The following is a 24,966-nucleotide window of genomic DNA, read 5'->3' on the forward strand; positions in this document are numbered from 1 at the left end:
GGTGAAAGTCTGGGTGTACCAAATGCATCTTGCAGCAGGTCACGCTTGAAGGCTCCCAGAGACGTTTTTTTTTTCTGGGTGAAAAGGAGCCTCCTTTACCTCTGCGTACCTTGGAGTTGAAGAAAGTGCAGGTATTTGTTTTTCGCACCTCCAACACACAACATCTGGTGCTATCTTTTGCTATGCATCTAGTCCGTCCAGGTGGTTGAGTTAGTTGGATAGTTTTCTTCCGTGAGGATTGGTTTTGTAGGATTCTGATTGCGAGATGCGTTCACCCGTGCTGGGGGTAGGAAAACAAAGTCCAACGAGTCTGGAAATGATTCATCTGTTTGGCGTTTGGTGGAGACATGAATAAAGGCTGGGAACTTCAGAGCACCCACAATAGTGGGTAAAATAGAGAGCATTCCAATAACTTTTTTTTGTTATATTATCTACGAATAATCCTGAGCTTAGCCAAAGATCTACAAAATCCCAACTTCTCTAGAGCTTTTACAGACAGTGTTCTTGGCCATAAGTCAATGCTGGAGACATCCTATTACAAAAAGAGAAGTCCGATGATTCAATGAAGTCATGAATATTTATTTCTAAAGTCTAATTTCTCAGAACACCCCGTTGTCCTGAGCCATTAAATGCTGAAAAATTTGGGATTTTAACTGTTACATATGAACTGCAAAATGTTCTAAGACTTTTGCTTGCTTCTGAGACAGAATTTATGTGAAAAGATCTCACTGATAATTTTTTGGTGTAGTACTACTATTGACTCTTGCCGGATTTGCTAAAGATTCAAAAATAATTTAAAATATTGAAACGCTAGGCCAAATGCGAGGAAGATAGAATATCTGCTTGCCGGAGGCTCTGACCTTGATAGAGCCCGATACGGAAGCAGATTATTTGTTGACGGCGACGATCTTGAGGTGGTAGAGGAGTTCTGCTATCCTGATACGATCGTAACTTCGGGCAGCAACGCTATATACACTATATACACGATATACTCTACGGGTACGAGTTCTGGACTATGCTGCCAATGCACTCGCCATTTTCGAACGACGCGTGTTAAGGACTATCTTCGGCGATGTGTGCAAGCAGGCGCATATGGCGTAAAAGAATGAATCACGAGCTGTTTGGCGTCGCTGATATCCTGACGGTAGTCAAGGCCGGACACGAGGTCAGGATGCCTCGAGCTCGTAGGCAGGATCAAGTGGAGCCAATCCTGTCGGAGATTGGATACAGCCGTAGATAGAGGACTGCAGCCTTAGATCGAGTGTCCTCGAAACGGTTCGAAGACCTGGCCATGTCTGCGTGGCGTGGTTAACCCTGATAATACTTGACAGGACAGTCGCTTCAAAAATTAAAAAATCATGGAATAGCACCACAGCTATTCGGACCAGGCTATGGACACAAATGGTCACAGATGGTCCGAGTAATTTTCCGGGGATCAATTTCTAATCTAACGCCTCTGGAACCAGCTAGGAGCTTTCTGTTTATCTATTTACTTTACTTGTTGTAATGTTCATTGCACCAAATCTGGGTTGTGCTTCCTCTCAACTAAACTCTATAATTTTCTCATCAAAAAACAACATGCGTAATTGATATCCACAAGGATAAAATGCTCTTAGAAGCGGAAATGGGAAAATGAGGGCTACGTCAAAACGGTTCCTAAATCATTTAATGCCTTTTAAACGGTTTTTTTTCTATGTTCGACGGTGCACGGAACTATCCACCTTGTGTTACACCGCCATCATTCTATTGCGCTGTATTTTTGATTTGATTTTCGCTTCTCCTGTAACTTCCTGCGGAGAGGGATTTAACACGTGGTTACTGCAGCCACACCAACAAGGATCAGGAAGACAGTCGGTGGGTTTTGTAGACACAATTCACCAACACATGGACCACATAGACGCTCCGGTAGGGTGGCCAATTCGTTCCAAGGATAAGACTGTAGTGCGCAACGGAAAAAGGAGCAAAAGAAAAATATGTTCTGTTCCCAGTAAGTAGAAAAAAGGAAATCGAATTTATTTTTAGCACCGATCCCCTTAGCGTCTTTCCGCCATTGGTGTGACGGAATGCTCTTACTGAGCGGTAGAAGATTGAAAATGGATTCCACGTTGCATGAGAATACGTTACAACAGGAGGATCAAGAATAAGCAGTAACAATTGCTCTTAATGGTAACATTTTTTTTGCAATTAATTCCTAGAATTTGGTTTGTATTCTTTGTTTATATACTAATATGAATTGCAATAAAGTAAATTGAGCCTTTTCTCCATTGGGAACGTATCATATTTCCCGGGGTACAATATAACCCACCCTCATGACACATCCCAAGGATTCAACCGAACTCCAATCCACCCCATCTTGAAACGGAAAACGATCTAATGTACGGAGACCTCCAACGAAATGCGGGGGTAGTTATTGGGATCGGGCGCTGGGTCTGACAGCAGGCAAGAAATACAAGACAGACAAAAAAAAAACCTTGCAGTTAGTGTGGGCCAGGACCTGATACGTTCATACACACACATGCAGAGAGACACTTGCTGGTGTAGACGATCATTATCCCAAAAGAAACACACACGCACACACACACACTCACGCACGCACTCACGATCGTGTGTCAGTGAGCCGGCGGGAGAGAACCGGGCGAAGGATTGAACAAAAGGGAAAACAAGATACAAATTCCATCCCATCGTTTCTGCGCGCGGCCCCTTTTTTCCGTACCAAAACGCTTTTTTCTCGCCCTCGCTCTTACAAAACCAACCTCAAGGGGTCTTTGGGTTGTGTCTTCGCTTCCATTATCCACCCATCCAGCCCACCCCCGGAGGGTGGATGAGTGAAACCCAGCGGACCGCAGCAGCAGGGTGGTGTGTGGTGGGCCGAAAAAGAACAGAAGGCATTCGTGCGCCTCTCTCTCTCTTTCTCTGCGTACCCCGAGTGCACAGTGGGCACGGGACGGTTAGAAGGGACCCCGAAGCGCTGAATGGAGGGCTGAAACACAGGACACAGTGCGGCAGGAAATAAGATTCAACGGCGAATGCACAAGGCGAACGGAAAGTGGAATAAAGGAAAAAAGGGACGAAGCAAAAAAAAAAAAGGGTCCGTAATGGGTGGTGGTGGTGTTGCTAGTGGGAGACATGACGGAGGGTCGACAGTTTTACGATCATTATTTCGACCTGCGCCAACTCTACCCAACCCAGTGTGCATCACCTACGAACAAGGAACTGCAGAGAAAGGTGGCGGTGGTGGTGGTGATGCGCGCCCAACCGTCATTCACTTCCCTACGACACCTTTTTCCCTCCCACGATCCTCGACAACCCCTGGGAGGGGGGGGGGGGGGGGTGTGGCGTAGGAGGAGTGCGACACAACAAGACCCATGATCAAGGATCTGACGAGGAAAGGAAAAAAAAGCCCGTAAAAGAAGTACGTTGCCGATGTGTTTGTGTCAGAAAACATAAAAATCTTATGAAAAATAGCGGAGGAAAACCACCAACAAACACAGGGACTCTTTTTCTGTGTGTTTGTGTGTGTGTTTGCTGGGGAGTAGTTGGTGTTGGGTGTCCACCGAAGGACATACTTTTCCATATCTTCAACTATCGGCCTTAGTTCTTCTTTTTCATGCCATCTTGCCGCCGTGTGCCTGAGCAACATCTGTCCACCGGAGGTTTTTTGCTGTGTTGGTTGGTTGGAAGGAAGAAGCCATAAGTGTAGGAAAAGACGACGACGAGACCACGATGAAGCCGAACCGAATTTTACCACCCCTTCTTGAGGAGGTTGAAGAAAACTGTTGTTTGCCAGCTTGAGGATACCCACCCCGTACATGAAAGGACATGTGGACATGGACGGTTGGGTGGTGGTGATGGTATCCGGTCTTTCCTTTTGTTGGGCTCTTCTTTGCGCGGTTCGGTTACGATCAGGGGTGGATTGAAAGATCAGGCGTAGCGAAAGGTTTTTCGGGATGCATTGTGTGCTTCAATGGAGGACTTATTCCGGATCGTTGGATAGATCGAACTGAAATGCATTAGATTGGTACAGTTTTACCTGCATTTTGGAACCTGCCAATAGGTTAAGGTTACCATTGAGGTTCTGGAACGCGAATATAAACTAAGGTGCTTCTAGAGTTGGCTGGTAATAATAATGGACAACGGCGCCGATCTTCGTACAGCAGGACCGGTGTTTAAATCCCATCCGCGTCGTGCCCTCTTAGAGAAGGACTGACTCTCCAACTATGTGGGAATAACAAGTCTAGTAATCCATGCAATGGCGGGCATGATTTTAGAAGTTCGTTAAGCCAAGAAGAAGAATAGAGTTTAAAATAATATATTCAAACATGTTGCTGATGTCTACAAAATAGCACTTCAAGTCAGTTTTTTTTGTATGCATTTTGACATAGGTCGGGGTTGAAGTTTGAAAAACTGGAACCAAAACAGCTTAGGATTTTTAGGATCTCAGCTCAACAAAATATAAAAATATTGATAATTTTTGGTTGAGACAAGGATTTGCTCAAGGATTCTTTAATTTTAGATACTCATTGTAATTGTAAGATTGTAATTTAATTGTAAAAGATATGTGTAAGGCTTCATATCTATCCGTTACGATTCGTTAGTGTAAAGACTAGTGAAGCTCTCCAATAATAACTCCCAAAAAACTCATCAACATTTTGGAAGACGCGGATAAGATTAAGATAAAATTAGAACATATAATATCAGTCTTGTGGACTAACGTAAGTCTCTCTAAGCAAATCAACAGCAATGTTGAACAAACTGGTTTACTAGCTGGCAGGTAGTGGATTTATTTTTAAAGTTTCCTTATACAAAAACACATCATCTGTAAGATCTTCTACCTGCGCGGTAAACCCACCCCATTAGTTGATCACCGCGCGTTGGCGATAGGCTTAATTTGCGCTGGAGGTTAATTTCTGCAGTTAAGGGCGCCCGCAGCCGGACCGGACCACACATATTACGAAAATCGCCCAACCACCCATCACAACCTGACCGAGAAATCGATCTTTTGTCTCAAAACAAAGACGAAGCGGGGAGACTGAGAGCACGGTATGCGAAATGTGACCACAGAAGAGTGCGTAAAAAAAGCATTCAGGGCGAGGAAAGGAAACATAAAACAACCACCCCCCCTTCAGGGTGGGTTGATGGTTGAAAAGGGGGGTTATTTTTTTGTTTGTTGTTAGTGCTTTCGGGCGCGGATCGCATCACCCTTAGCATGGGAGATTATTGGTGAATAAATATAGTTGCTGCTGATCGATATGGATTCGTTATAATTTTACGTACGGAGCAGTAATTTAGACAAGCAAGAAGAAAACTGAAATACACCGCACCGAAATTGGCAGATGAAGGACAATACCCCCCCCCCCCTCCCCAAAGTAGCCTTGTGTGTGTGTGTGTTCCGCTGGGCACAAAACCTTGGTGGATTTGGCGCGTTTTTACAACATCTCACCCGGCAACCCGATGGTATCGACCCTTCAAAATTCACCAAGGAAAAAAAAGAGCTGCGGCTCCTTCACATGGGGGATGATGGCTTGTTAAGGGGGTGGTTCGATCAGACTAGGCAGGAAATCGTGATGATGATGATGATGATCAGGATGAAACGAATGTATGTGTGCGTATGTTTGGTGATCCGGTCGGGAATTTTCGGAAGAACAGCTGGGAGGGACAAAACAGGTTTATCGTGATCGGTGAGGTGGGTGTGTGGGAGATGCCTTAAAACACATCTCACCTGCCCCGGATGGTTTCGCAGCCATAACCCAACCAACAGGCACACACTCACGCAAGACGGGCGGACAAATACATAGGGACCGGGCAGGCAGACAGCCGACAGTGAGCCATGCATATAAACATTCGACCCGGCATTCGAAGAAACCCACCCGAAAAAGGGGTGGTTTCGGGCGATCATCATCGGCTCACAAGCGCAGGGCCGTGGTGTTGTTGTTCTCTGGCTCCTCTTCACATTGCCTTCTTGGTTTTGGATTTTTTTTCCTTCTGTCGTTTGGTCGTTCCTGTCGAACGAGGCAGTTTGCTCCTTGGGGGATGTTTTTTCGTTCGTTCGTTCGTGTTTTTTTCTTTTGTGTTTTCCATCGCAAACACTCCCCCTGATCTAATTCGTAGCAGCGTAGTTTAGCTTTTAAAAGGAAGTTTATAAGCATACAAGGACATTATTTTGAAAAATGAGTACAAACTGTGTACAAACTATTTGCTGTTTTGATGTTTTTTTTATGGTAAAATCATATATGTATAGGGGGCAGTCTTCACACGCTTGATGCAGGGTTCAAATCCCATCCAGACTGTACCTTTCTAGTAACATCTAACTATGTGGTATCAGCAAATCTAATAAGCCATTCGATTTCCGGCGTGACCCAATAGGACGTCAAGTCAAGAAGATACATGAAAGTTCTGAAAGGACATATGATCATTAGGCATATCATGGCTTACGAGAATAGTTTATAGAACGAAGCAAAATTTTAATTTTTATTTTTCTGTGGCATTATAAACTCTGCTACAGAACAAACCTTAAACTACCATTTTCGTTTTTGTTTTTGTAAACTAAATTCACAGGATCCTCTTGGTGGGATTTCAAACCATCCGGTAGTGACAGAGGAGGACGCCATTTTAATTTGTAAATTCTCAGTCCTGCTTTTTCGTCTGCTTTGGCAGTATAAACTCAAGAGGAATTCTTGGCCTACTATTTATAGCTTTCGGAACTGAATTTGCGCGTGAGATAGCAAATTGATACAGAGTCCATGCGTCGCATCCGAATCGCCAGATCATTCTTGCGAATCACAAGCTCTAAACCTTATTAACCTCAACCAATAGGTCAGGCTAAATAAGACGAGTATCTAAAACTGACATAAACAGTCGACGCTTGCTTTGATTCTTCTCAACGCTGATGCTTCACATATGCACGCAGCTCCCAATACCAAACTAATCCTTAGAGGAAAAAGAAAAAAAAAACGCATCCGAGTAAGCTGATCCCACCTCATGGAAAGTCTCCCAAAAATACGCAGGATTAAAAACAGACAAAATACACAAACACACACGCAACACGGTAAAACACAAAATGGAAAGATGGTACAAATTGTGCGAAGGAATCTACGAGGCGAGAGGGGAAAAAAAGGCGCACAGACACACGCATCGTAGTGTGGGATCCTTTTTGAACAAAACGCACCACCGCCGTCCCAACCTAGTGAGGAGGAGAACAACATAAAGCCCAACACGACCGAGAAAAAGGGGGAATTGGACCGAATTTGTCAAAACCAAGCGAAAGAACGGGAGGCAGACTATATGGAGATATGGGATTAGCTAGAACGAAACAAAAATGCTAGAAACGGGAGCATCAACTCATCTTCTGCTGCCACCTCTGGCCTCCTCCCAGTAACGTTCGGAGCCTGTTTCGGGTGGTTAGGAGGATGAGAGTATGAGGCGTACGCCCGGGAGAGTAGGAGAACAGTCAGTGCGGGAGGGTCACATTAGGGTCGAAGAAACCCTTCGGAAAGGAAATTAACCATCAGAAAAAAAGGAGACACCGAAAATGCTCCGTTGCGCACCGAAAAGGAACGCGGGCAGGTGGACCCAGCGATGACGATGTGGCGAGGATGAAGACTTCGGAGGAGGGGAAATGAAGAAAACCCAGCCAATATCACCCACCGAACTTGTCAACGATCGAGAGCGAGCGGAGAGTTCGACAACAAAAGACGTGCCGAAAAAAAGGTGGTGTGCGTACACCTCACAGCGTTTGGGTTTTGGGTGGGATAATGGGCGAAAGGAACCATGCGGAGGATGATGGGATGAGAGGCAACGAGAGGGTGGAAAGATGGCGGAGACGGTCTACCATCCCGTATGCCGATATATCCACCCACCTTATTAACCTCATTTTTTCGCCTCAAACAGACCTACTAATACCACCACCGGCAGACTTCGAACTTCCTCGCATGGGTGCTCCGGGCTCTGGTTGACAGTTTAGCGATTACATGTCCTACAAAACTACATCTTTTAATTTAGAGTACATGCAACCCACTTTACAATATTGGTTTGCACTTGCACTAATAGATAAAGAAAGTAAAACTGTATTTTCGGTTCTTACCGTGCGATTCGGTTACGATTCCTTCCAAGGATATCCACAGTGATCTGCTGTTTTTCAGGAACTTCCAGGATACAAGCACGATCGTTTATCGGATACACGTAAGTGTCCTTCACTGCACCACACTTCACTTATCACTCGTCGCACTGTAGAAGTTGATAGTTAAGCTGTAAAAAAAATGGGCTGATGGAACTATTTTAGCGCGACGTGCATTAAAATCCGCGCGTTGCTAGGATGCGAAAACGGCAAAGTGACACAAACCCTCCCGAACCGCACTGCTCGGATGTTCAAACGAAAGTGTGCGTGAGGGTGGGATGTAGCTTGCCGGCACGCATCGCGCCGAGCGAAGGCAGTGTTACTTGCGCGGGTTGAATGATTTCAAGAAAAAAATCCAAGAAGAACCAAAAGTCAGTATTAATACAGTAAAATGAAAACGTAAAGTTTATTTTTTACAAATATTTTTCAGCACAAATTTAAGCTTAATATATTACTTTAGAATTTAAATTGTTACCACCCCGAGGCCAACCCTGCATAGTGGATGTTTCTTTTTTACGGCTGAGTGGGAAGGAGAACACGCGTTGCTTTTTTTCGTACTATGTTTTGGATCGTTTCTCTCTCTCTAAATTCACGGTAGATTACGCGGAGAGTTATGTCTCCCTTTCTCTCTCTCTCCTTTTCACTCTCATGATGGTTACGCGTTTTTGAAGTGATGGAATGTTTGATATATTTTACTAGTTTTAGTTGTATTAGAAAGATATTCTATTATAATAGAGTATTGAGAATAATGAATTTATTCATTTATATCAATCGCTCTGATAAAGTTTCCATTTATCATACACCGGCTATTTGTAAAATCATTCGCAGATAATTGACCGGCAAAGCCAAAAACAGAGACGTTTGATTAAGTTTCTCTATTGGAAGCATGCTGTGGATAGATTTAAAAGGATTTAGCAACACTTTAGAACAAAAAAATCGTCATTTTATTTTACTTTCGAAACAAAAAATGCTTTTAAAAAGACATACAACAGCAGAATAAAACTAAACGATATCTTCTTCGCACGTCAGATTCAAGAAGTAAAGAAAGTAATTGCGAGAGCTTATATTTCAAGCAAATGCTCATTTGTATTTTTCTCTTTGGTTTTTGAAAGGCAGTAACAATGATGACCCCTAGATGGCACTAGCAAACTGAGAAACACTAGTCACATGCTCTAGTCAATAGATGGCGCTACAGTTGGCTTCTCAAGCGTGTTTCTCGCGACGCACTGTGAATAGTGCTGTGTTTAGTGTTGAAAACTAACAAGTAAAATTCAAGATTTTAAAATCTTTTTCCGTTGTTTTGAATGCTATAGATAAAAAGCTTGTATTTATTTGTTAGTAAGTCAATCGGTTGATGTTTATGAGCGTGTTGTTAAAAAGTGTTTTACACTCATGAAATTGTTTGAAACGTTGGTAATGAAATTGGTACTAAATTAGTTGATATTGTTATCAGGAAAAGGGTTTTCCTAAAAGTTAAAAAAATAACGAACGATGCAATATTAATCTATGAACATACAAGCTAAAGTGTAAAACATGCAACCATACATCCCATGTTGGCGATTTCGTTTTTCCTCTCTTATCATAAGTTCTACCGGTGTGTATGTAGTAAGATAAGATAAGATAAAAGCCATGGTTTGTGCTATTTCTCCCACACACTAGGAAACAAGCATAATGTCGGGCGTGATCCAATTCATCGCGCTTCAGTTGGACTCAATCGCTTTTCCTGCGTGGTTGACCATTTGAACGGTGGTTGCAGTTTGAATTGTTAGTGTGTCGTTTAGATTTAAGATTAACCCTTAACAACAGTGTTTCGAACAGGTGAGAGTGAAAGTGAAAAAAGTTAATAGATTTAAGTTGTTTAAAAACAGTGTACATATTGGTTTTTTGGGAATTAAAGCACGATACTTTCGGAAATTTATCGTACTGCTTTGAGCACAGCTAGAAGCCTACAGCAAAAAGAAGAAGAAAAAACAGCTAAAGAGGTTTCCGTTATCAGCTAAAATGGTACGGATACACTCCTCTAACCACGGGGAAGCGTTCGATAAGATAGTTAACACAAATACGAGGGGTGACAAATTTAGCAATAAGCTCTTGTGTCTCTGTGTACCAATGGTAATCATAAAAAAGTCGTTTTAAAAATATTATTTGAAATATGTAACCGGAACTGGATGTCTATCAATTTGTAAAATTATGTTACTGTGAACGGTTACAACTGCGATTGGGTTAGTGTGCCAGTGTGTGTTTATGTGATGAGAAAAGGCATTAATTAAAGAATTATAAACCGATCCGATCGACAGGTTGTTCTTACCCTGAACGGCAAAGGCAAATAAGTCATTTTATCATTTTTATTACACGTTTCGTCATCATGATAAAAAGTGTGTTTGAAGTGGCAGTTTGTGTGTGTACATTAGAAGCAGGTTCTACAGTACATTTATGTTTTTCTGTTGTTACTTCTATTAGCTTGCTAAACAAAATTATTGTAGTGTAGAGTATGTTGTAGTGTAGTGCAAAACATTCTCATATTAAAGGTTTATTTGTACGGCTTACACCAAAACACAAATACCTTACATAAGTTTGATTTAATAAACATTAACAAGCTGATCCTATCCCAACATAATAGATATACTCTTATCGCTTAAGCCTTCAGCGATTCTACCTGTTGGCCTTCATAATGCTCAAAATGGGTCAAAGTGTTATACAGAATTTACTGTAAAGACATTACTTAAACATCACCCAAAATTTGACTCCCAGAAATGTGAACTCCTCGGTACAGGAAAGACTCATAAACGGACAGACCAAATATCAGCATTCATCACGAGCACCTCAAGGTAGGGTGTGGCACTTGGTACTACAGCTTGAGTTGCTATTGAAATCCTCTCGTTCTGGAGCCATAACATGAAATTAACTGTTTTAATTATTTGAGTTTCATAAAACGACTGTCATTTTTCTTTCAACTTTCTATAAAACGGTTATACCGAAAAAGTTTACTCAGAGTACTAGCTTTAATTATTGATAGCAAACATCCCCTGATTCATCCATCATCGATTGTATGCCTTTGTGCACCACTTCTGGGAATTGATATGGCCGCTAGATCCTCATGATTCATGGCCATTATTAGCTAGAAAAAGAAGGTTAAAGATATAAGGTAGGTTAGAACAGCAAATGAACGCTCCCGCTATCTGAAAAAGTGAGCGAGGTTCATTCGTATCTAAACAACGCAAGGTAAAGATTTCGGTGTGGTCGAAAAACCTGGGCACAGGTGAATTTGCAGCAGGTGTAGCCACAATTCTTACGCAGTACATCACCACCGTTTCGGTATCGCAGGTTCGCGCACCCCTTATCTTATCGGGGAAGCACTAGCATTCAGCCTTACGCAAGGCAAATTCCAATCCAGACTAGATTGTTGAAGTAGCTGCAAGTAAAAGTTTCACTTTGGTGCGGTGATTCGTTTGGTGGATTGATTGAATTTATTTTAAGGGTTAGAACAGAGGTTTTATTGAAGTTTACTTAAAGACCACCTTCCTCCTCGTCTTCCATAGAACTGAGCGCGGAAGAGCATCACCATGAAGTTAGTGGCGTCGGTAACGGCGTGTCTGCTGGTGGCATTCCTGCTAACCATCAGCATTGAAGCGCAAGAGAATGTTCTCACCCGGGTGGCTCCGTCAATGTTGGAGTGCTACGAGAATGCGCAACTATTCGAGCGTGACAATCGGCTACCGATGACGATGAATATGCTGATCGAGATGATCCGCAAGGTGGAAGATTCGCCCGGATTCCAGCAGGACATACGGCAGCTTACCATCAGCATGCTGCATCGCTTCCGGCAGGACGGCATCGTACGTGCCCCGGGAGTATCGAGCATTTCCGGTGTGATTCCCTTCAGTCCGACCGAGTTCCAGTTTACGAAGCATCGCGTACTGTTTTCCCGTTTGCTACCGGGCAATGCGGTCAACTTCCCAAATGCTACGCTGAGCGTCGACGAGAGGGTAGGTAGCTTAAAACATTTATGTTTAACCCATGTACTATTCATCTGTTCGATCGCTTCAACTGTTCTTGCTTTTCTTTTAGTGTGCTCTTCATTTTATGCTATCAAACTCGATCGATCGCCGTGTTCGGGGAGATGAGAACATTCGCTGTTCCCAGCTTTCTCAATATCGAGCTGCTCGAGTACCACGCGAGCTAGACTTCAAGGATCGCTCCAGGCTACGCTCAAACTATCTCGGCGATAATGAGATGCTTGAGCAACCGGAAATGGATCGCATTCGGGAACACATCAAGAAAATTAAACATAAGGCTGCATCGGCCGCTCGGCTCGAGATGGACCCGGACGAGGATCATCCCGATGAGGAACAGCAGGAAGCAGCCGCGGAAGAGGAGGAACCCCAGGAGGAACCGGTTGCTGCAGCAGCGGAAGATGAAGAAACGGGTGAACCGCTGGAGGAGGATGGAACACTCGGGGAGATCGGTGACGTCAGTCTGGTGGACATTGCATCGAACGCCATCAGTGCGTGTCCGGTGGAGAATGGAGTGGTCTACACACCCTGGGGTTCGGTAATGGCTGGTACTGTGTTGGCGGGTATTGCCGCTGGTTTGGAACCACAAACCGTACAGTTGCGTGACCTTGTGTCACGATCGGATCAGTATCAAAGCCGTCAAGTTCAGCCGATGCGCGTTGACAACCGCTGGGCAGCGACACTGTCGGGAGATTTGGCCGAAGTGAGTCTGCTTCATGCACCATCGGCTGCGGACAACGTGCAGGTAGGAGCGGCCGGTGCCTGGAATCGTACTGTTGCCCCACGTTGGTATTTCCTTAGCCAGCGGGACCACCTGCAGATGACGGACACGGAGATCCGGGCGGGAATTGATGGACTGCTGCTGGCAACGAACATTGCCGAATGGCGTAGCCGGGCGAACAACCTTCGGCTGAGCCAGCTGCTGGACATGTACTATTCGCATCGCGGTGTGTTTAACGATACGGTACGATCGTGCAACCGTCGCGATCTCTTCACGACCGTTGCACCGATGCAGCAATTGCGCGAGCAAACTGTCGCATTCAGTACGGTGCTTGATAAGGAGATGCAAATGCCGTTCACGATCACGCAGAATGCCATCATTAACTTCTCCGACAGAGCAACTGATGCGCTGGCGAACTATATCCGTAAGTGTATTTATCAAAGCTGACAAAAAGTGATCATTACTGAGTTTTTTTTTCCTACAGCGTCCGCACTAAACGATCTGACGTGCGATGCGACAGCGATAGTAATGAACGATCCAACTGTCTGGAGAGCGGCATCCGATTTGTACATCTTTGTCGATGCTGCCTGGCCTTATCGGGATGTGTACTCCGTTGTATCGTAAGTATCTCCCAATGATAACTTAATCTTCAGACATTCATGTACTAACTTTCTTCCGCAGAAACATTCTGGATTCGGTCGAAGTCGGTCGCTTTGGAACGAATTACACGATTTTGAATGCTCGCGATGGTAATGTGATCGTTAATTCGACGCAGTTCCTCTCGGACTTCCACATGACTTATACCGCTGAGCTGCACCAAACTCGTGAGTGATCTTTTGCTGATCTATGGTAGCTTTCAAAAAGTACATTTGAACCATGTGTCCCTTTCTCCACATAGTGCCTACTGGACTGAATATCCCGAATGTGTTCCGTCGAATGCGAGAGGAAACGAACACTCTGATGGCTGCCGAACGTCGTACCAATAATCTCAGTGGACGTTCGAAGATCGCCCTCATGATCGTACACACGGACCGTGTAAGTGAAGGTGACACCAACTTTGCCATTCAGCATCTGCAAATCTTCCGCGAGGAAGTGCCGGATCTACGCTTCCTGTATCTGGCCGCCGGAGATTCTGGTCGATTCAATCGGTTCGTGCGGGATGAGCGGCGTGATGTATTCCCTTTGCGTGAGCTCGAGTCTGGTTCGGTAGTGGATACGGTACGCGTGCAACTAACGCCTGTTATACACCGGATACAGCAGGAACCTCGAAGAATTGTGAATCCTCGCTGTGGCAACGATTGGGTGCAAGAAAATTGGGGCTCAAACTCGATGAACCAGTTTGTGGAACCGCGTGGTGTGAACTTCTATCGGCTGCACCCGAACTATTTCTTCCGGGAAGGTAACAACCGCCGTCTGCGTATCCAGGGCCATGGATTTGCTACACTAACCGTTTGTCACTCCCGTTGGGTTGAGCGTCCAAGGTGAGTTCTTGTGAGGTGGGATTGTATACTGAGACATATTCAAGCTAATAGTTCCAAATATGTTTCCATAGGCAAAATTCGACGGAAAATCGAGATTCTATCCAGTGCCGCACGATCAACACCGATGCGTACGATATTGATCTATCAAATGCTTGCGATGGCCACTGGCTGATTCACACCTGCCCACCATTGTTTGTATCGGTGGAGGGACCACCGAATCCTCCCGCCGTTATTCGTTGTTCCGAGCCGGAATGTCGCTTCCCGGATAATGCACGGTTCGCTGTTGTGCTGGACAATATGGGTTGTTTCAGTAGTGCTAGTCGAACGGTCAGCTCACTGCTGATGGCAGCAATCGCTGCGTTGGTACTAACGCTGTTCAAACAATCGTAGTTGTCGTAACATTAGATCAAGGTTTAGTTTAAAATCGTTTCGTTCCGATATCTTCAGTGGCCAGCTAGTATTAAGAGACCCTAGGTACAATCTAAACTGTATCGCATTTCCCATTTCACGTCCATAGAGATGCCAGTTTACTGAATGACAATGGAAATCATTTGATCGGTGCTGTTTGTGGCCACCGATGACATACCGTAAATTAGTATTTGTTCAATAAAGATTTAATTGTAATACAGTTTACAGTTTCAGATGTTTTTGTCGGGAAATTCCATTAAAGATCTTTTTCTCTTCGCTCTTTCGCAAATATGTGTGACAATGTGGAGTAGCAGCGCTGACGGTCTTCACACGGCAGAACCCGATATCGAATCCCCCTCTGAGGTAGTGAAGTCACAGAAGCGAAGTAGCAGCAATGCTTTTCTTCCGAGAAAACATCGTTAAGGCTTTATCGAAGGTGATAAGATAGTCTCTTTGCCTCCCTCAACAACGCCCTCAACAGCTCAGAGTGTGTAGCATTCGTCGTCTTGATTACGACTGTGAACTGCGTTGAGATTTTGCACACCAAACAGTAGGATAATAGAGGACATAAACAGATGCTGGTCCTATTGTTAACTCCGTGTTAACTCTTATCACACACACACACGACAGGCAGGTTATTGATCGTTAAGAATAAAGTGACAAAGCCGTTCATCGTTGATTTGATAAAGTCAGGAAGCTTTACTTTTATCAAGACACACAGACACAACATTAGGTAACAATAAATGGTACGTAGAGCAAGATTGCTTGCGGATGTACTTCACAACGGCCGGGGAAAACAGGGAATCTTCCTAAATAGCAACCCGCATCTCACACACGCTTTACAGGCGCTCCGTGATAAAGTCTAAAAACTCTGACACACGAGTGTAAACCGATGGGTAGTTTTCAAACGCACAGCCGTAGCCCCACGAGACGATACCGATGATCTGGTCCTGGTAGACTAGCGGTCCACCCGAATCACCCTGGCACGCGTCCTTACCCTTGTGGCCGGAGCAGATGTGGAACGGTAGGATCGGGGCAAAGTTCAGATAGGACATAGCGCACCGACTGTTGCTTACGATCGGCACCATAACATGTTGCAGATGGTTAGTGGACGGTCCTTGGTACTGGAAAACATTGGTGTTAGTGATATTAGTAGGCTAGCCGTATATACATTTGTTACTTACGTAAAGAGCGCCCCACCCAGCTAGGGAGACATTAGTGCCTTCGGCAATGGTGAAGGTTCGCTGAGGTAGATTGATCGGTTGAACGGTGGTACCAAGTTGCAGCGGACTGACCAGCTTCAATACGGAAATATCCCACTGCAGCGTCCAGTCATCGTAGTCCGGATGCGTGTGAATCTCGGACACGGTGACCAGCTGACCTCCTTCATTGCGGAGTGTAGATCCAGCGCGTACTTCAAAGTCTGACGGTACAAGTTCCGCGCTGGGATGTAGGAAAGATATCAAAATGGCGTGCTGTCGTGCAATACGCATTGGATTACTCACTAGTACACACAGTGTGCCGCCGTAAGGATGGTGTTCGCATTTAGGATGGCACCGCCACAATTGTGCTTGTGCAGCTTTCGGAGCGACACCAGGTAGGGATGGTCCTCGATCGACGCATCACTACCACCAACGATGCGAGGCTCGTTTCTCCTAGGCACTGGAAACAGAAGTATCACACACAAAGTACACAGACGACACACATCGAGCGAATCCTAGCACAGGCACGTTAACTTACCAGCCGCCAGGCAACCGGCCACCAGAAGACAAAGCACCCCAGCAAGCTGTAAATTCATCTTTGCACAGGTTACACCAAACCGTCAACCGCAACGGTCCGTTCTTCGCACGGAAGATGAATTTCGCCTTTTATACATCGGCCCATTGATTGACGGCGGGTCGACTGATCGAGCGCGACCGATATAGTGGCCGTTGATAAGCACATGAAATAAGTGTTTATTCATGTAGACGGGAACGTGCCCCTTTTATCGGAAACTGTGTGCATCTTTGGGGCATGTAAATATTTGTACTGTCATCAATCGGTCGTCTATCAATCGGTGTAAATGGGGTAGTAGTATGGAAACAAGAAAAACGATACGAATTGTATTGTAGAAGTAGCCCAACAACAGCAAGAGATATGCTTTTAGATCTCATACAAAGGCTGTACGACTGTGGATCCTTCATTGATTCTAGGGCACTACAACCCTACACATGTAGGTTCCTCCAGCAAAACGTCGAATTTAGATTTAGTGTTGTGCTGTTTAGTAACTAGTTTTAATTCTAATCTCTCGAAAACCTTACCCTTCCCTTTATAGTAATAGATATGTGGAAAATCAAATACAAGACATACCATTCCTCTCGTGAGGGAAATGTGCAAGGTCTTTATGACCAAACGCTGATGTTTGCAGTTTTGTTTTCTTAGTAGCAGTTCGGATAGAAATAGTTAAGTCGTTTGATATCCTTATAGCTTAGGCCGACGCGCTGTCCGATCGTAACTCCGGACTGTTTGGGAACGATCGTAGGCTGTCCACTGTAGGTGAATGCGGTCGGTCCGTAGTGCATAACGCTGTCATAGTCGTACGGAATGCCAAAGTCTTCTACCACGTTCGAGCTGTACCGTTCGAAGTTAGATGCCTTGTCTGCCTGCATTGCACTCCAGTTGATCGTTACATAGAAGTCGCGATCGGAAGCACTCTGCATGTGCACGAACCCAAGCGCATGGAGGAACTCGTGGATAATTGTACCACGGGACATGCAGCCGTTCGGTTGCAGGTTCACTGTTTGCTGTCCACCTCGGTGACCCAAACTAGCCCAGCAGCCAGTATAGTCTCCCTAGAGAAATGACACACTACGGTTAGTCCGGTGCGTATAGTTGCCAGAATGTGTTGATACACGGCTTATCTTACCATTACTCTTACGTAATCCGTTTCTGTCGTTCGAGGCTTAAACCGTACACAACTTACAAGCTCGATCTGCTGGATAGCAGATAGAATGCTGTTCTGCTGGCTGATACCTAGTGAAGGGCAAATTAATTATTTTATGTGTTGCTCAGACATCCGTTTAAGGAGTTGAACTTACTAAAAGCTGAGGTATCGATCGTGTACGGTACAATGTTGTTAGGCCACTTGTATGACTCTCCGATAATAGCTGTGTAGCCATATTTAACGGCTTTTTCTTGATCACTCGTTAGCTCAATATCACCCTCAAAATTGCCACCTTCCTCTTCGAACTTGTTTGCAATCTCCATTTCTAAAGGGGTACAGAGCAGTTAAGGACTTTGGATGGTTCGGTGGCAACAACGTTTAAGCCGAACTTACCAGGCTCAGAGTTCCTCTTGACCGGTGATCCCATCGATTGGCGTGACGCCATCGTCACGCAAAGCATGACCCAAAACAACTTCATCGTGATCTATCCACCACTGACTTGCTTTTGGAACCAATGCTTTGAAACAGTTAACCGGGACAGTAAACTTAAACAGCTGCTACAGTTGGCGAACCGAACTGTACTGCACCGTGTCGGAGGGTAGACTTTTGGGGCAGAATATTTAACGGCGATCGTATGGTTGAGTTTTTAAGATCTGCGCAGATCACTTCGTTTTATGATCTCCCAGACCGGAAGGCAATCGTAAACCGGTGCACGTAAAGGTGTCCAGAAATTTGGCAGAGATAAGATAAGCGCCTTGTTACTTTGCGAAGAAGCTGCGGATGGACTGTTGAAATAGGTGAAAATTCGTTTGGCGAGATGAATCCTCCCTTGGTTATGGGGTGAGGGTGTAGTGGTGTTGATTTGGGGGTAATTTTTATGGCATTATACTGTCGAAATTTTTTGCTGATCATCGTTGAATGTTATTGTGGTAGAGTGGATTAAATAAATTCGAGGTGAGCTTGAATGTAATGTTAAAAGTATCTAAGAATAAACCTATTAATATAATTTATGAATCGAAGTTAATAACATAAAAGTATTGCTCAATTAAATCACTGATTGGTACTTACTTACTTACTTATCAGGCGCTACAACCGCTTTGCGGTCTTGGCCTGCTGCAGCAGAGTCCGGAACTGCTCACGGTCCTGCACCGTCGTCCGCCAATCCACTATCCCGGCCTTGATGGCGGATGATCCTCCACGATTGGTAACGGGGTAGGGGTTATTAAATATCTCCTATCGAATCCTCTTCTTGTATTATCGATCCCCAGTGTCATGTCGGCAAACTAATGACTTATTAGTTATGGGTCATTAGATTCCTCGAGGGCTAGGAAATCTCTTATGAAATGCCCCCACCCTCCCCCTTAACAGTATTGATTTTGATAAGGCTACACTACTACATGGTTCATCTTGGCTTAACGAGGTATAGGTCACGCCGGTCATCGAACCACGCCGATTGCCGATACCATGTGGTTGGATAGTCAGTCCTCACTATTGCAGTTCCACTACATGGTGTTGGGCCCCAATATTCATTCCACCATGGTCAGTTATTTTATCTTCTTCTTGGCATAAAGACCTCTAAGGTCACGCCGGCCATCAAAAATGGCTTACTAGACTGCCGATACCTCGTAGTTGGATAGTCAATCCAATCAACGAGGTCAACGATAGTCAATCTCACTACGGGGGGACGGTTCAGATGAAGTTATTTTATAAGAATTCTAAATAAACTACACACAACATGTTTAGTTTTAGATGCAATTTGATTATTATATTTACTTCCTAGAGCTACTGTCTAACAGCATTTTTTCTCAAACAACCATAAAACATTACAACTAACTCATGGGGAATAAAAAGGAATTTTATGCTATCCTTGCGCCTTCCATCGCACATCTAGTTACATTAGTAACAGTTCGGGTAGCGAATGTTAATCCGTTTGATGTCTTTAGCACTGAGCCCATTGCGCTGGCCGATGATGGCGTTCGGTTTCTTGGGTATGATCGTGGGCTCACCATTCTTGGAAAAGGCTGTCCTTCCGTAGTGCATGACACTCTCATAGTCATACGGTATACCGTAGTCGTCAACTAAAGACGAATTGTAACCCTGAAAGTTGCTCTGTTGCCCAGGCTTAATCGCATCAAAGTTGATATCCACATAGAAGTCGCGATCGCTCGCAGTGTGCATATGAAGAAAGCCGAGCGTGTGGAGCAACTCGTGGATAATCGTGCCAATGTACAAACATCCGTTCGGATTCAGGTTCAGTGTTTGCTGCCCTCCGTGATAGCCAACGTATGACGAGCAGTCTGTTGCAGATGAAGTCTGATGGCAAAACGTGTGAGAATTGTATGTTACTACACTGCATTCGGGGCGGACGTTGATGCCTTGCTGTATGTCTTACCGTAATGTATGAAAACCCTTTCTGGGTTGTGCGAGGTACAAAGCGAATGCAAGTCACCAGCTCGATCTGTTCCATCGCGTTGCGAATGATTTTCTGCTGTTCTGGAGCTGTTGAAATAAGAAACACAGTGAAAGAACCCGAACGCAACTGTACATGCAAACCGTAACTGACTGAAAACTGCTGTATTGAACATGTAGTACACGATGTTGTTTGGCCACTTGGATGATTCATACAACGCAGCGGTGTAGCCGTTCTTCACTGCATCTGACTGCTCCGGTGAAAGTATTATATCGCCTTCAAAAAATCCACCAGTTTCCTCAAAATAACTCTCACCTCCTATAGCTGAGTGTATGGCAAGATAAGTCATCTGGACACAAAGTAATTGAGTCCTCGGACGGTGCTATTCTTACATATTGGAGATGTTCTTTTGGCTGGCCGGCCGACTGCTGTATCAGAAAACAGAACAGACAAAACAACGCAGAACATCGTGGCTAGGAACGGTTTCATCTTGCGAAAGTAGTGTCACTTTATCACACCCAGAATGGTACTACTACACGGTAGGCCAGTTTGACCGGAAGACGATTTTGACTTAAGATCTGCATGTTAAGAATGAACATGCCCAGATTGCACGATCGTAAACCGGCGGCAAAGGTGGCAAGAGCGCAAAAAAAAGTGGCAGTTAAATGATAAGATAAGTGCTTTTGGCAAGAATAATATCTTTTAGTGGTCCAAGCACGGTGGATGCATACTGGAGTGCCTACATAGAAGCGCCCTGAAGAAATGGTCGGGCCTTCGGTGTGAATTTTGGTGCTCTGGTTTTGATAACGGTGAGTGAAGTCACTCTGTGTGACGCTTCGCGAAAGCTTTCTGTTTGGTGAGAACTGTCTCAAGGTTGCAGACAAATGGCAAACACGGCAGTTCTTAGGGTGAAGGAATACTAGGAAATGTAAAACAATTTCTCCGAACTGGAAACATGCATGTGTAAATATGAAAAACGAATTCTGAGTATCCAAAGAAGCACATTTTTATCCCCACTTCACTCAAGCGCATAAGTCGTGATAGATCTTATCGCAAGTGTAAATATTTGCACGGGAAGATATTTTTTTTACGTTTATACGTCCAGCTCTAGCAGATAGTACAAGGCCAAGTATACCTTAAAGATCGTCACTGGTTTGCTAGTCGTTTAGTGCCGAAGAAGCGTTGGGAGGAATTCTATCGGTTGCTGATGCACTTCGCGACCCCAAACATGTCCAGAAAGAGAAAGCAGGTATGATTGATGAATTGTGTTAGTAACGTTGTTGAGTGAGTGGGTATATTGAGAAGGGGGTCACTGTTAATTCTCGACAAAGGTTGTGCGCCCGGTCGTGCTGACGATTGTCCTTGTGCTGACACTGCTGGCTGATGAGACCGCCGCTAAGCGCTATGAAGAACTTGGCCAGCGTCATCAGGGAGACATCGTGCTGACCGACATCCAGTCCGATGCGGCTACCGGTGGAGGAACACAAATAGTGCAGGATTCCTTTCGGTGGCTTAAAGGAATCGTACCGTACGTGATTTCGCCAGCGTTTAGTAAGTATCTGTGCGTCAGAGATGGTGATTTCTTTTATCTTAAAAGTTCACAATTAGCTCAACTCCAGGTGGATAAGATTACGGACGCGATGAACCGAATCTCTGGCTACAGCTGTGTTCGTTTTGTTCCGCGCACTAGCCAAGATAGGCAGTTCCTGAACGTTACCGCTAGTCCGACTGGGTGTTGGGCTTCGCTCGGTATGAACTTGCTGTCAAACCAACTCAATTTACAACCGGAAGGATGCCTGGAGACGGGCGTCATCATGCATCAGCTGTTGCACGTGCTCGGCCTAACGCATCCACAGTCCCGCCCGGATCGTGATTTTTACGTACTGGTGCAGGAGGATGCGATCGATGCGGGATTGAAGCAAAATTTGGCAAAATATCAGCAGGGTGTGATTGAGGATTTTGGCATACCGTACGATTATGAAAGCATCCTCCACTGTCAGTCGGATGCGTTCGGTTCGGCGACATCGACACGTGCTACCGTTGTGCCACTGGTAAGGACTATCAACTAGGTTTGTAAGTGTGACAAAGTGGTGTTAAGGAATGGTCTCTTGCTTTTAGGCTGACGTTGAAATTGGCCAGCGTATCGAACTTAGCCTGAAGGATGTGCGCAAGCTGAACAAGATGTACGACTACGAGTACTGTGGATTTTGCTATCGTGGAAATTGTAACGGGTTGCGATCAGCCAACGTCTAACCGAACAATTGATGCAGCAGATTAAAGTGTTGTATTGATATTTTATTTGTATTACTTTTAATCAAAAATACAACCACAAAGTTTATTGTAAATAGTCACGGAAGGGTTGCTAGCCAACCGTAAAAAAAAAAATAAACAAACAAATCATAAATAAAGCTTACTATTATTGGCAAATCAAGAAGAAATGAGCATGGATTGCATACATGCGGGCGGTTACAGTTACTGATTCTTAAAATAATTTTAAACGCTTGCAAATAATTGAACATCCTGTATCGTGTATTTTATTTTTATTTTTCATATTTAACATATTTTCTGATTTAAAAGTTTGGCGAATAAAATGAAGAGAATGAGAGGAGTTGATGGGACTATTTAAAAAAAAAAATTAGTGACAATTTCGGCGAAAAAAGAGAGGTAAAATCAAGCAAAGGACGTCAGACAGAGGCACTGTCGTCAAAGAAGAAGTATGAATGATTTTTGCTTTATTGCATTAGTCGGTTTTCAATCGATAGTATGAAAAATACCTCTCATTACATACATTCAGGCGCTTGCAGTAGTCATTTGTGAATAGCAGAAGTATTCAAGTAATCACATTCGCTAATAGTGTACGATTGATGTCATCAACAGCCATACGAATTAAAATTACTACGCTAAGGGAAGAGTCTGAGTTTTTCATTTTATTGAAACATCATTTAAATTAATTGCTAGCAACATGTAAAAGTTATGTTGCAGAAATGTATTTCCCTCCCCATCCTTTCCGTCTAGGGTAACCATTCGGCGGCATTAATCAGTCGTTCGGAACGGTAGGTAGTTTCATCCACTACGGCTTCCGTCTCATCGCTATCTCCATCACGGTACTTATTGTAGATCTGTATGATTAACGTGTCCGGGAAGTCGTTAGGACATGCAAATAGAAAAGGTGTGTATGTGTGTGAGTAAGGAAGAGATTATTAGTAAAGCTTTCTTTGCCTAATTTATTTGAAACGGAACTAGTACGAAATGGAGTTGACGGTATAATTACTATCGAGATATCAAACGTGCCCTTACATCCTCCCGCGCTCCATTTCGTTTTCGCACGCCCGTTTCAGTTTCTATCAGACTAGCCTCGACGAATTCGGGTCAAAATAAATGATGAACCTTTTTGCCGGCGTTCACTGCAGCCTCGAACCCGTCACCGATCGCTTCGCCCGCCTTCCGGAATGCGTTCGCAATGTTGCGCGTCGAGAAGGTGTCCGGATCGATGTGGATGTTCCAGCCGGCTTCACCCTCCTTCGGACAGCCGGTCTGGTTGACGATGCTCAGATCGAACGGATCCACCGAGTACGAGCCCAACCGGGAGCGGATCTGGAATGGAAGAGCAGTAGCAACGATGGGATGGAATGAGCGAATGGCGTAAAAAAAAACAACACAAAAAATTAAGCGGATAAGTGCACAGTGTAGTATAGCCGGCATGTTGGCTCAGGCCGGATTTACCGGGCAAGCCCCGGGACGATGTACCATCAAGATCCATTAAAGCAAAGTGGGTGAAAAACGGGGCAGCAAACAGTACGAAATGCCCCATCAAGGGCACGTGTTGACGGTGCCTCCTCATTTCAATTTTAATTAATAGCAATCACGCGATTGGCTTGACGCATTGTTGGTGCCGTGACCAGGAATGGGTGCCCATGAAGTGGCATCCGCGAATCACGGGGGTAATCTACGCATCGCTCGCAGAACTTTGGGTAATGATTTTGAGGATGAAGGCGAATCGTACAAGGATGATAATTAATTTGCATAGCCCTTGCAGGCCTGCAGCTTTCCAGCGCCATGTGTCTCCCGTGTGTACGTGTAGACTAATGTATATGGATTTTTATTATTCTGCTTGATGAGTATGGTGATGTCCTAGGCACTAGAAATCATCCGTAAAAGAGGTTTCTATTAATGCTAGACTAAAGACTAGCGGGTTGTCAATTCATGTGCTTCACGGATGCTTCAATACATAGTAGCGCATCCCACCCACCAAGGAATCTCGCAGAATATGGACATCCACCCGATTGATAAAAGCCCGGAAAAGTCACCGTTTTGAAGCTTGACGTGTGAGGATAAACATGAACATGGCTGCTGATTTTTAATGAGAACATTTTCCACGGATTCACCTTCATCTACCAAAAACGTTAGAAAGGATATGCGCTCTCGTGAATAATGGGTGGTCGGGATAAGCTCCGTTTTTTTTTTTTTGAGGAGACGGAGAGAACTCGACCCTCCTGTTAATATTATTCATTGAGATGAGATGCCAACATTTTGGGGGCTCATGAATATCACGTTGACCAATGTTGACTCGGGACCTTTCGCGTTCGGGGGTGATCTGAAAGCAATTTTAGTACATGATTTATTGTAGCTCCAGCTGCCTCGACGGAAACTCACAACTTATACACACATGCACGGACACGTACAGCATGCTTTCGCTGGTGGGGTGTGTACGTTTGGTGTGATGTGTTCGCGTATGGCACGAGCTGCAGCAACAGCAATGCCGGTGGAGCAAGTTTTCCGGAAGCCCCGTGATGGCGCAGCGTGTGATTTATTCAACCAACCGTGGAGGGTAAGAAGATTAGTGAATGCTTCACACATCGTAGTTATCAGATTTAACGCACGTAGCAAAACCGGCGTG

At 44.6% G+C, this 24,966-nt stretch overlaps 9 protein-coding genes across 11 annotated transcripts in view; 4 read left to right on the forward strand and 5 right to left on the reverse strand.

Annotated features, from left to right (window-relative positions):
- Positions 1 to 24,966, forward strand: part of LOC126568615 (uncharacterized) — a 383,782-nt gene that overhangs the window by 299,126 nt on the left and 59,690 nt on the right. The window lies entirely within an intron of this gene.
- The window catches only part of LOC126568415 (apolipoprotein D-like), a 177,361-nt gene that overhangs the window by 142,005 nt on the left and 10,390 nt on the right, over positions 1 to 24,966 (reverse strand). Inside the window, exons 4-5 of one of the 2 annotated variants that reach the window (XM_050224885.1) lie at positions 23,457 to 23,663; positions 23,069 to 23,188 (exon numbers count right to left, since the gene is read on the reverse strand). In XM_050224885.1, coding sequence (XP_050080842.1) covers positions 23,081 to 23,188; positions 23,457 to 23,663 — 315 coding nt within the window. In that variant the 3' untranslated portion in view covers positions 23,069 to 23,080. Of the gene's footprint in view, positions 1 to 23,068; positions 23,189 to 23,419; positions 23,664 to 24,966 lie in introns of those variants that run through there. The other variant, XM_050224886.1, reaches the window with a different exon arrangement.
- The window catches only part of LOC126568493 (protein TEX261), a 231,306-nt gene that overhangs the window by 88,604 nt on the left and 117,736 nt on the right, over positions 1 to 24,966 (forward strand). The gene's annotated exons all lie outside the window — the stretch shown is intronic.
- Positions 1 to 24,966, reverse strand: part of LOC126568292 (uncharacterized) — a 308,783-nt gene that overhangs the window by 48,168 nt on the left and 235,649 nt on the right. The gene's annotated exons all lie outside the window — the stretch shown is intronic.
- Positions 9,844 to 14,956, forward strand: LOC126567880 (uncharacterized). The gene is made up of 7 exons (XM_050224222.1): positions 9,844 to 9,931; positions 11,653 to 12,099; positions 12,182 to 13,271; positions 13,332 to 13,467; positions 13,529 to 13,671; positions 13,746 to 14,328; positions 14,400 to 14,956. Exons 2-7 carry the CDS (start codon positions 11,677 to 11,679, stop codon positions 14,716 to 14,718), a joined length of 2,694 nt encoding a protein of 897 aa, XP_050080179.1. The 5' UTR covers positions 9,844 to 9,931; positions 11,653 to 11,676; the 3' UTR covers positions 14,719 to 14,956.
- On the reverse strand, positions 15,576 to 16,549 carry LOC126568444 (trypsin-3-like). Its single transcript, XM_050224920.1, has 4 exons — positions 16,477 to 16,549; positions 16,242 to 16,398; positions 15,921 to 16,179; positions 15,576 to 15,860 (listed from the first exon to the last, which is right to left on the reverse strand). Exons 1-4 carry the CDS (start codon positions 16,532 to 16,534, stop codon positions 15,576 to 15,578), a joined length of 759 nt encoding a protein of 252 aa, XP_050080877.1. The 5' UTR covers positions 16,535 to 16,549.
- LOC126568458 (astacin-like) lies at positions 17,154 to 18,137 on the reverse strand. The gene is made up of 4 exons (XM_050224939.1): positions 18,053 to 18,137; positions 17,814 to 17,984; positions 17,642 to 17,748; positions 17,154 to 17,567 (listed from the first exon to the last, which is right to left on the reverse strand). Exons 1-4 carry the CDS (start codon positions 18,135 to 18,137, stop codon positions 17,154 to 17,156), a joined length of 777 nt encoding a protein of 258 aa, XP_050080896.1.
- LOC126568454 (zinc metalloproteinase nas-14-like) lies at positions 19,556 to 20,558 on the reverse strand. The gene is made up of 4 exons (XM_050224935.1): positions 20,462 to 20,558; positions 20,223 to 20,393; positions 20,052 to 20,158; positions 19,556 to 19,972 (listed from the first exon to the last, which is right to left on the reverse strand). Exons 1-4 carry the CDS (start codon positions 20,556 to 20,558, stop codon positions 19,556 to 19,558), a joined length of 792 nt encoding a protein of 263 aa, XP_050080892.1.
- Positions 21,298 to 22,333, forward strand: LOC126567515 (zinc metalloproteinase nas-14-like). Its single transcript, XM_050223734.1, has 4 exons — positions 21,298 to 21,318; positions 21,401 to 21,620; positions 21,678 to 22,120; positions 22,188 to 22,333. Exons 1-4 carry the CDS (start codon positions 21,298 to 21,300, stop codon positions 22,320 to 22,322), a joined length of 819 nt encoding a protein of 272 aa, XP_050079691.1. The 3' UTR covers positions 22,323 to 22,333.

The sequence above is a fragment of the Anopheles maculipalpis genome, chromosome 2RL (assembly GCF_943734695.1).
Source record: "Anopheles maculipalpis chromosome 2RL, idAnoMacuDA_375_x, whole genome shotgun sequence".
Taxonomy (NCBI): Eukaryota; Metazoa; Arthropoda; class Insecta; order Diptera; family Culicidae; genus Anopheles; species Anopheles maculipalpis.

What these genes read in the sequence shown, in the direction of transcription:
- LOC126567880 (XM_050224222.1), top strand. Translation starts at nt 11,677, where the DNA reads ATGAAGTTAGTGGCGTCGGTAACGGCGTGTCTGCTGGTGGCATTCCTG. An exon ending in TGCGCTGGCGAACTATATCC is followed by an intron (nt 13,272 to 13,331) that starts GTAAGTGTATTT and finishes TTTTTCCTACAG; the next exon opens with CGTCCGCACTAAACGATCTG. An exon ending in CGCTGAGCTGCACCAAACTC is followed by an intron (nt 13,672 to 13,745) that starts GTGAGTGATCTT and finishes TTCTCCACATAG; the next exon opens with TGCCTACTGGACTGAATATC.
- LOC126568444 (XM_050224920.1), bottom strand. Translation starts at nt 16,534, where the DNA reads ATGAATTTACAGCTTGCTGGGGTGCTTTGTCTTCTGGTGGCCGGTTGC. An exon ending in GGCCGGTTGCCTGGCGGCTG is followed by an intron (nt 16,399 to 16,476) that starts GTAAGTTAACGT and finishes TTCTGTTTCCAG; the next exon opens with TGCCTAGGAGAAACGAGCCT. An exon ending in CTGGGTGGGGCGCTCTTTAC is followed by an intron (nt 15,861 to 15,920) that starts GTAAGTAACAAA and finishes AATGTTTTCCAG; the next exon opens with TACCAAGGACCGTCCACTAA.
- LOC126568458 (XM_050224939.1), bottom strand. Translation starts at nt 18,137, where the DNA reads ATGAAGTTGTTTTGGGTCATGCTTTGCGTGACGATGGCGTCACGCCAA. An exon ending in CAAGAGGAACTCTGAGCCTG is followed by an intron (nt 17,985 to 18,052) that starts GTAAGTTCGGCT and finishes GTACCCCTTTAG; the next exon opens with AAATGGAGATTGCAAACAAG. An exon ending in GATCGATACCTCAGCTTTTA is followed by an intron (nt 17,749 to 17,813) that starts GTAAGTTCAACT and finishes GCCCTTCACTAG; the next exon opens with GTATCAGCCAGCAGAACAGC.
- LOC126568454 (XM_050224935.1), bottom strand. Translation starts at nt 20,558, where the DNA reads ATGAAACCGTTCCTAGCCACGATGTTCTGCGTTGTTTTGTCTGTTCTG. An exon ending in CAAAAGAACATCTCCAATAT is followed by an intron (nt 20,394 to 20,461) that starts GTAAGAATAGCA and finishes CCATACACTCAG; the next exon opens with CTATAGGAGGTGAGAGTTAT. An exon ending in GTTCAATACAGCAGTTTTCA is followed by an intron (nt 20,159 to 20,222) that starts GTCAGTTACGGT and finishes TTATTTCAACAG; the next exon opens with CTCCAGAACAGCAGAAAATC.
- LOC126567515 (XM_050223734.1), top strand. Translation starts at nt 21,298, where the DNA reads ATGTCCAGAAAGAGAAAGCAG. An exon ending in CGTGATTTCGCCAGCGTTTA is followed by an intron (nt 21,621 to 21,677) that starts GTAAGTATCTGT and finishes GTTCACAATTAG; the next exon opens with CTCAACTCCAGGTGGATAAG. An exon ending in GTGCTACCGTTGTGCCACTG is followed by an intron (nt 22,121 to 22,187) that starts GTAAGGACTATC and finishes TCTTGCTTTTAG; the next exon opens with GCTGACGTTGAAATTGGCCA.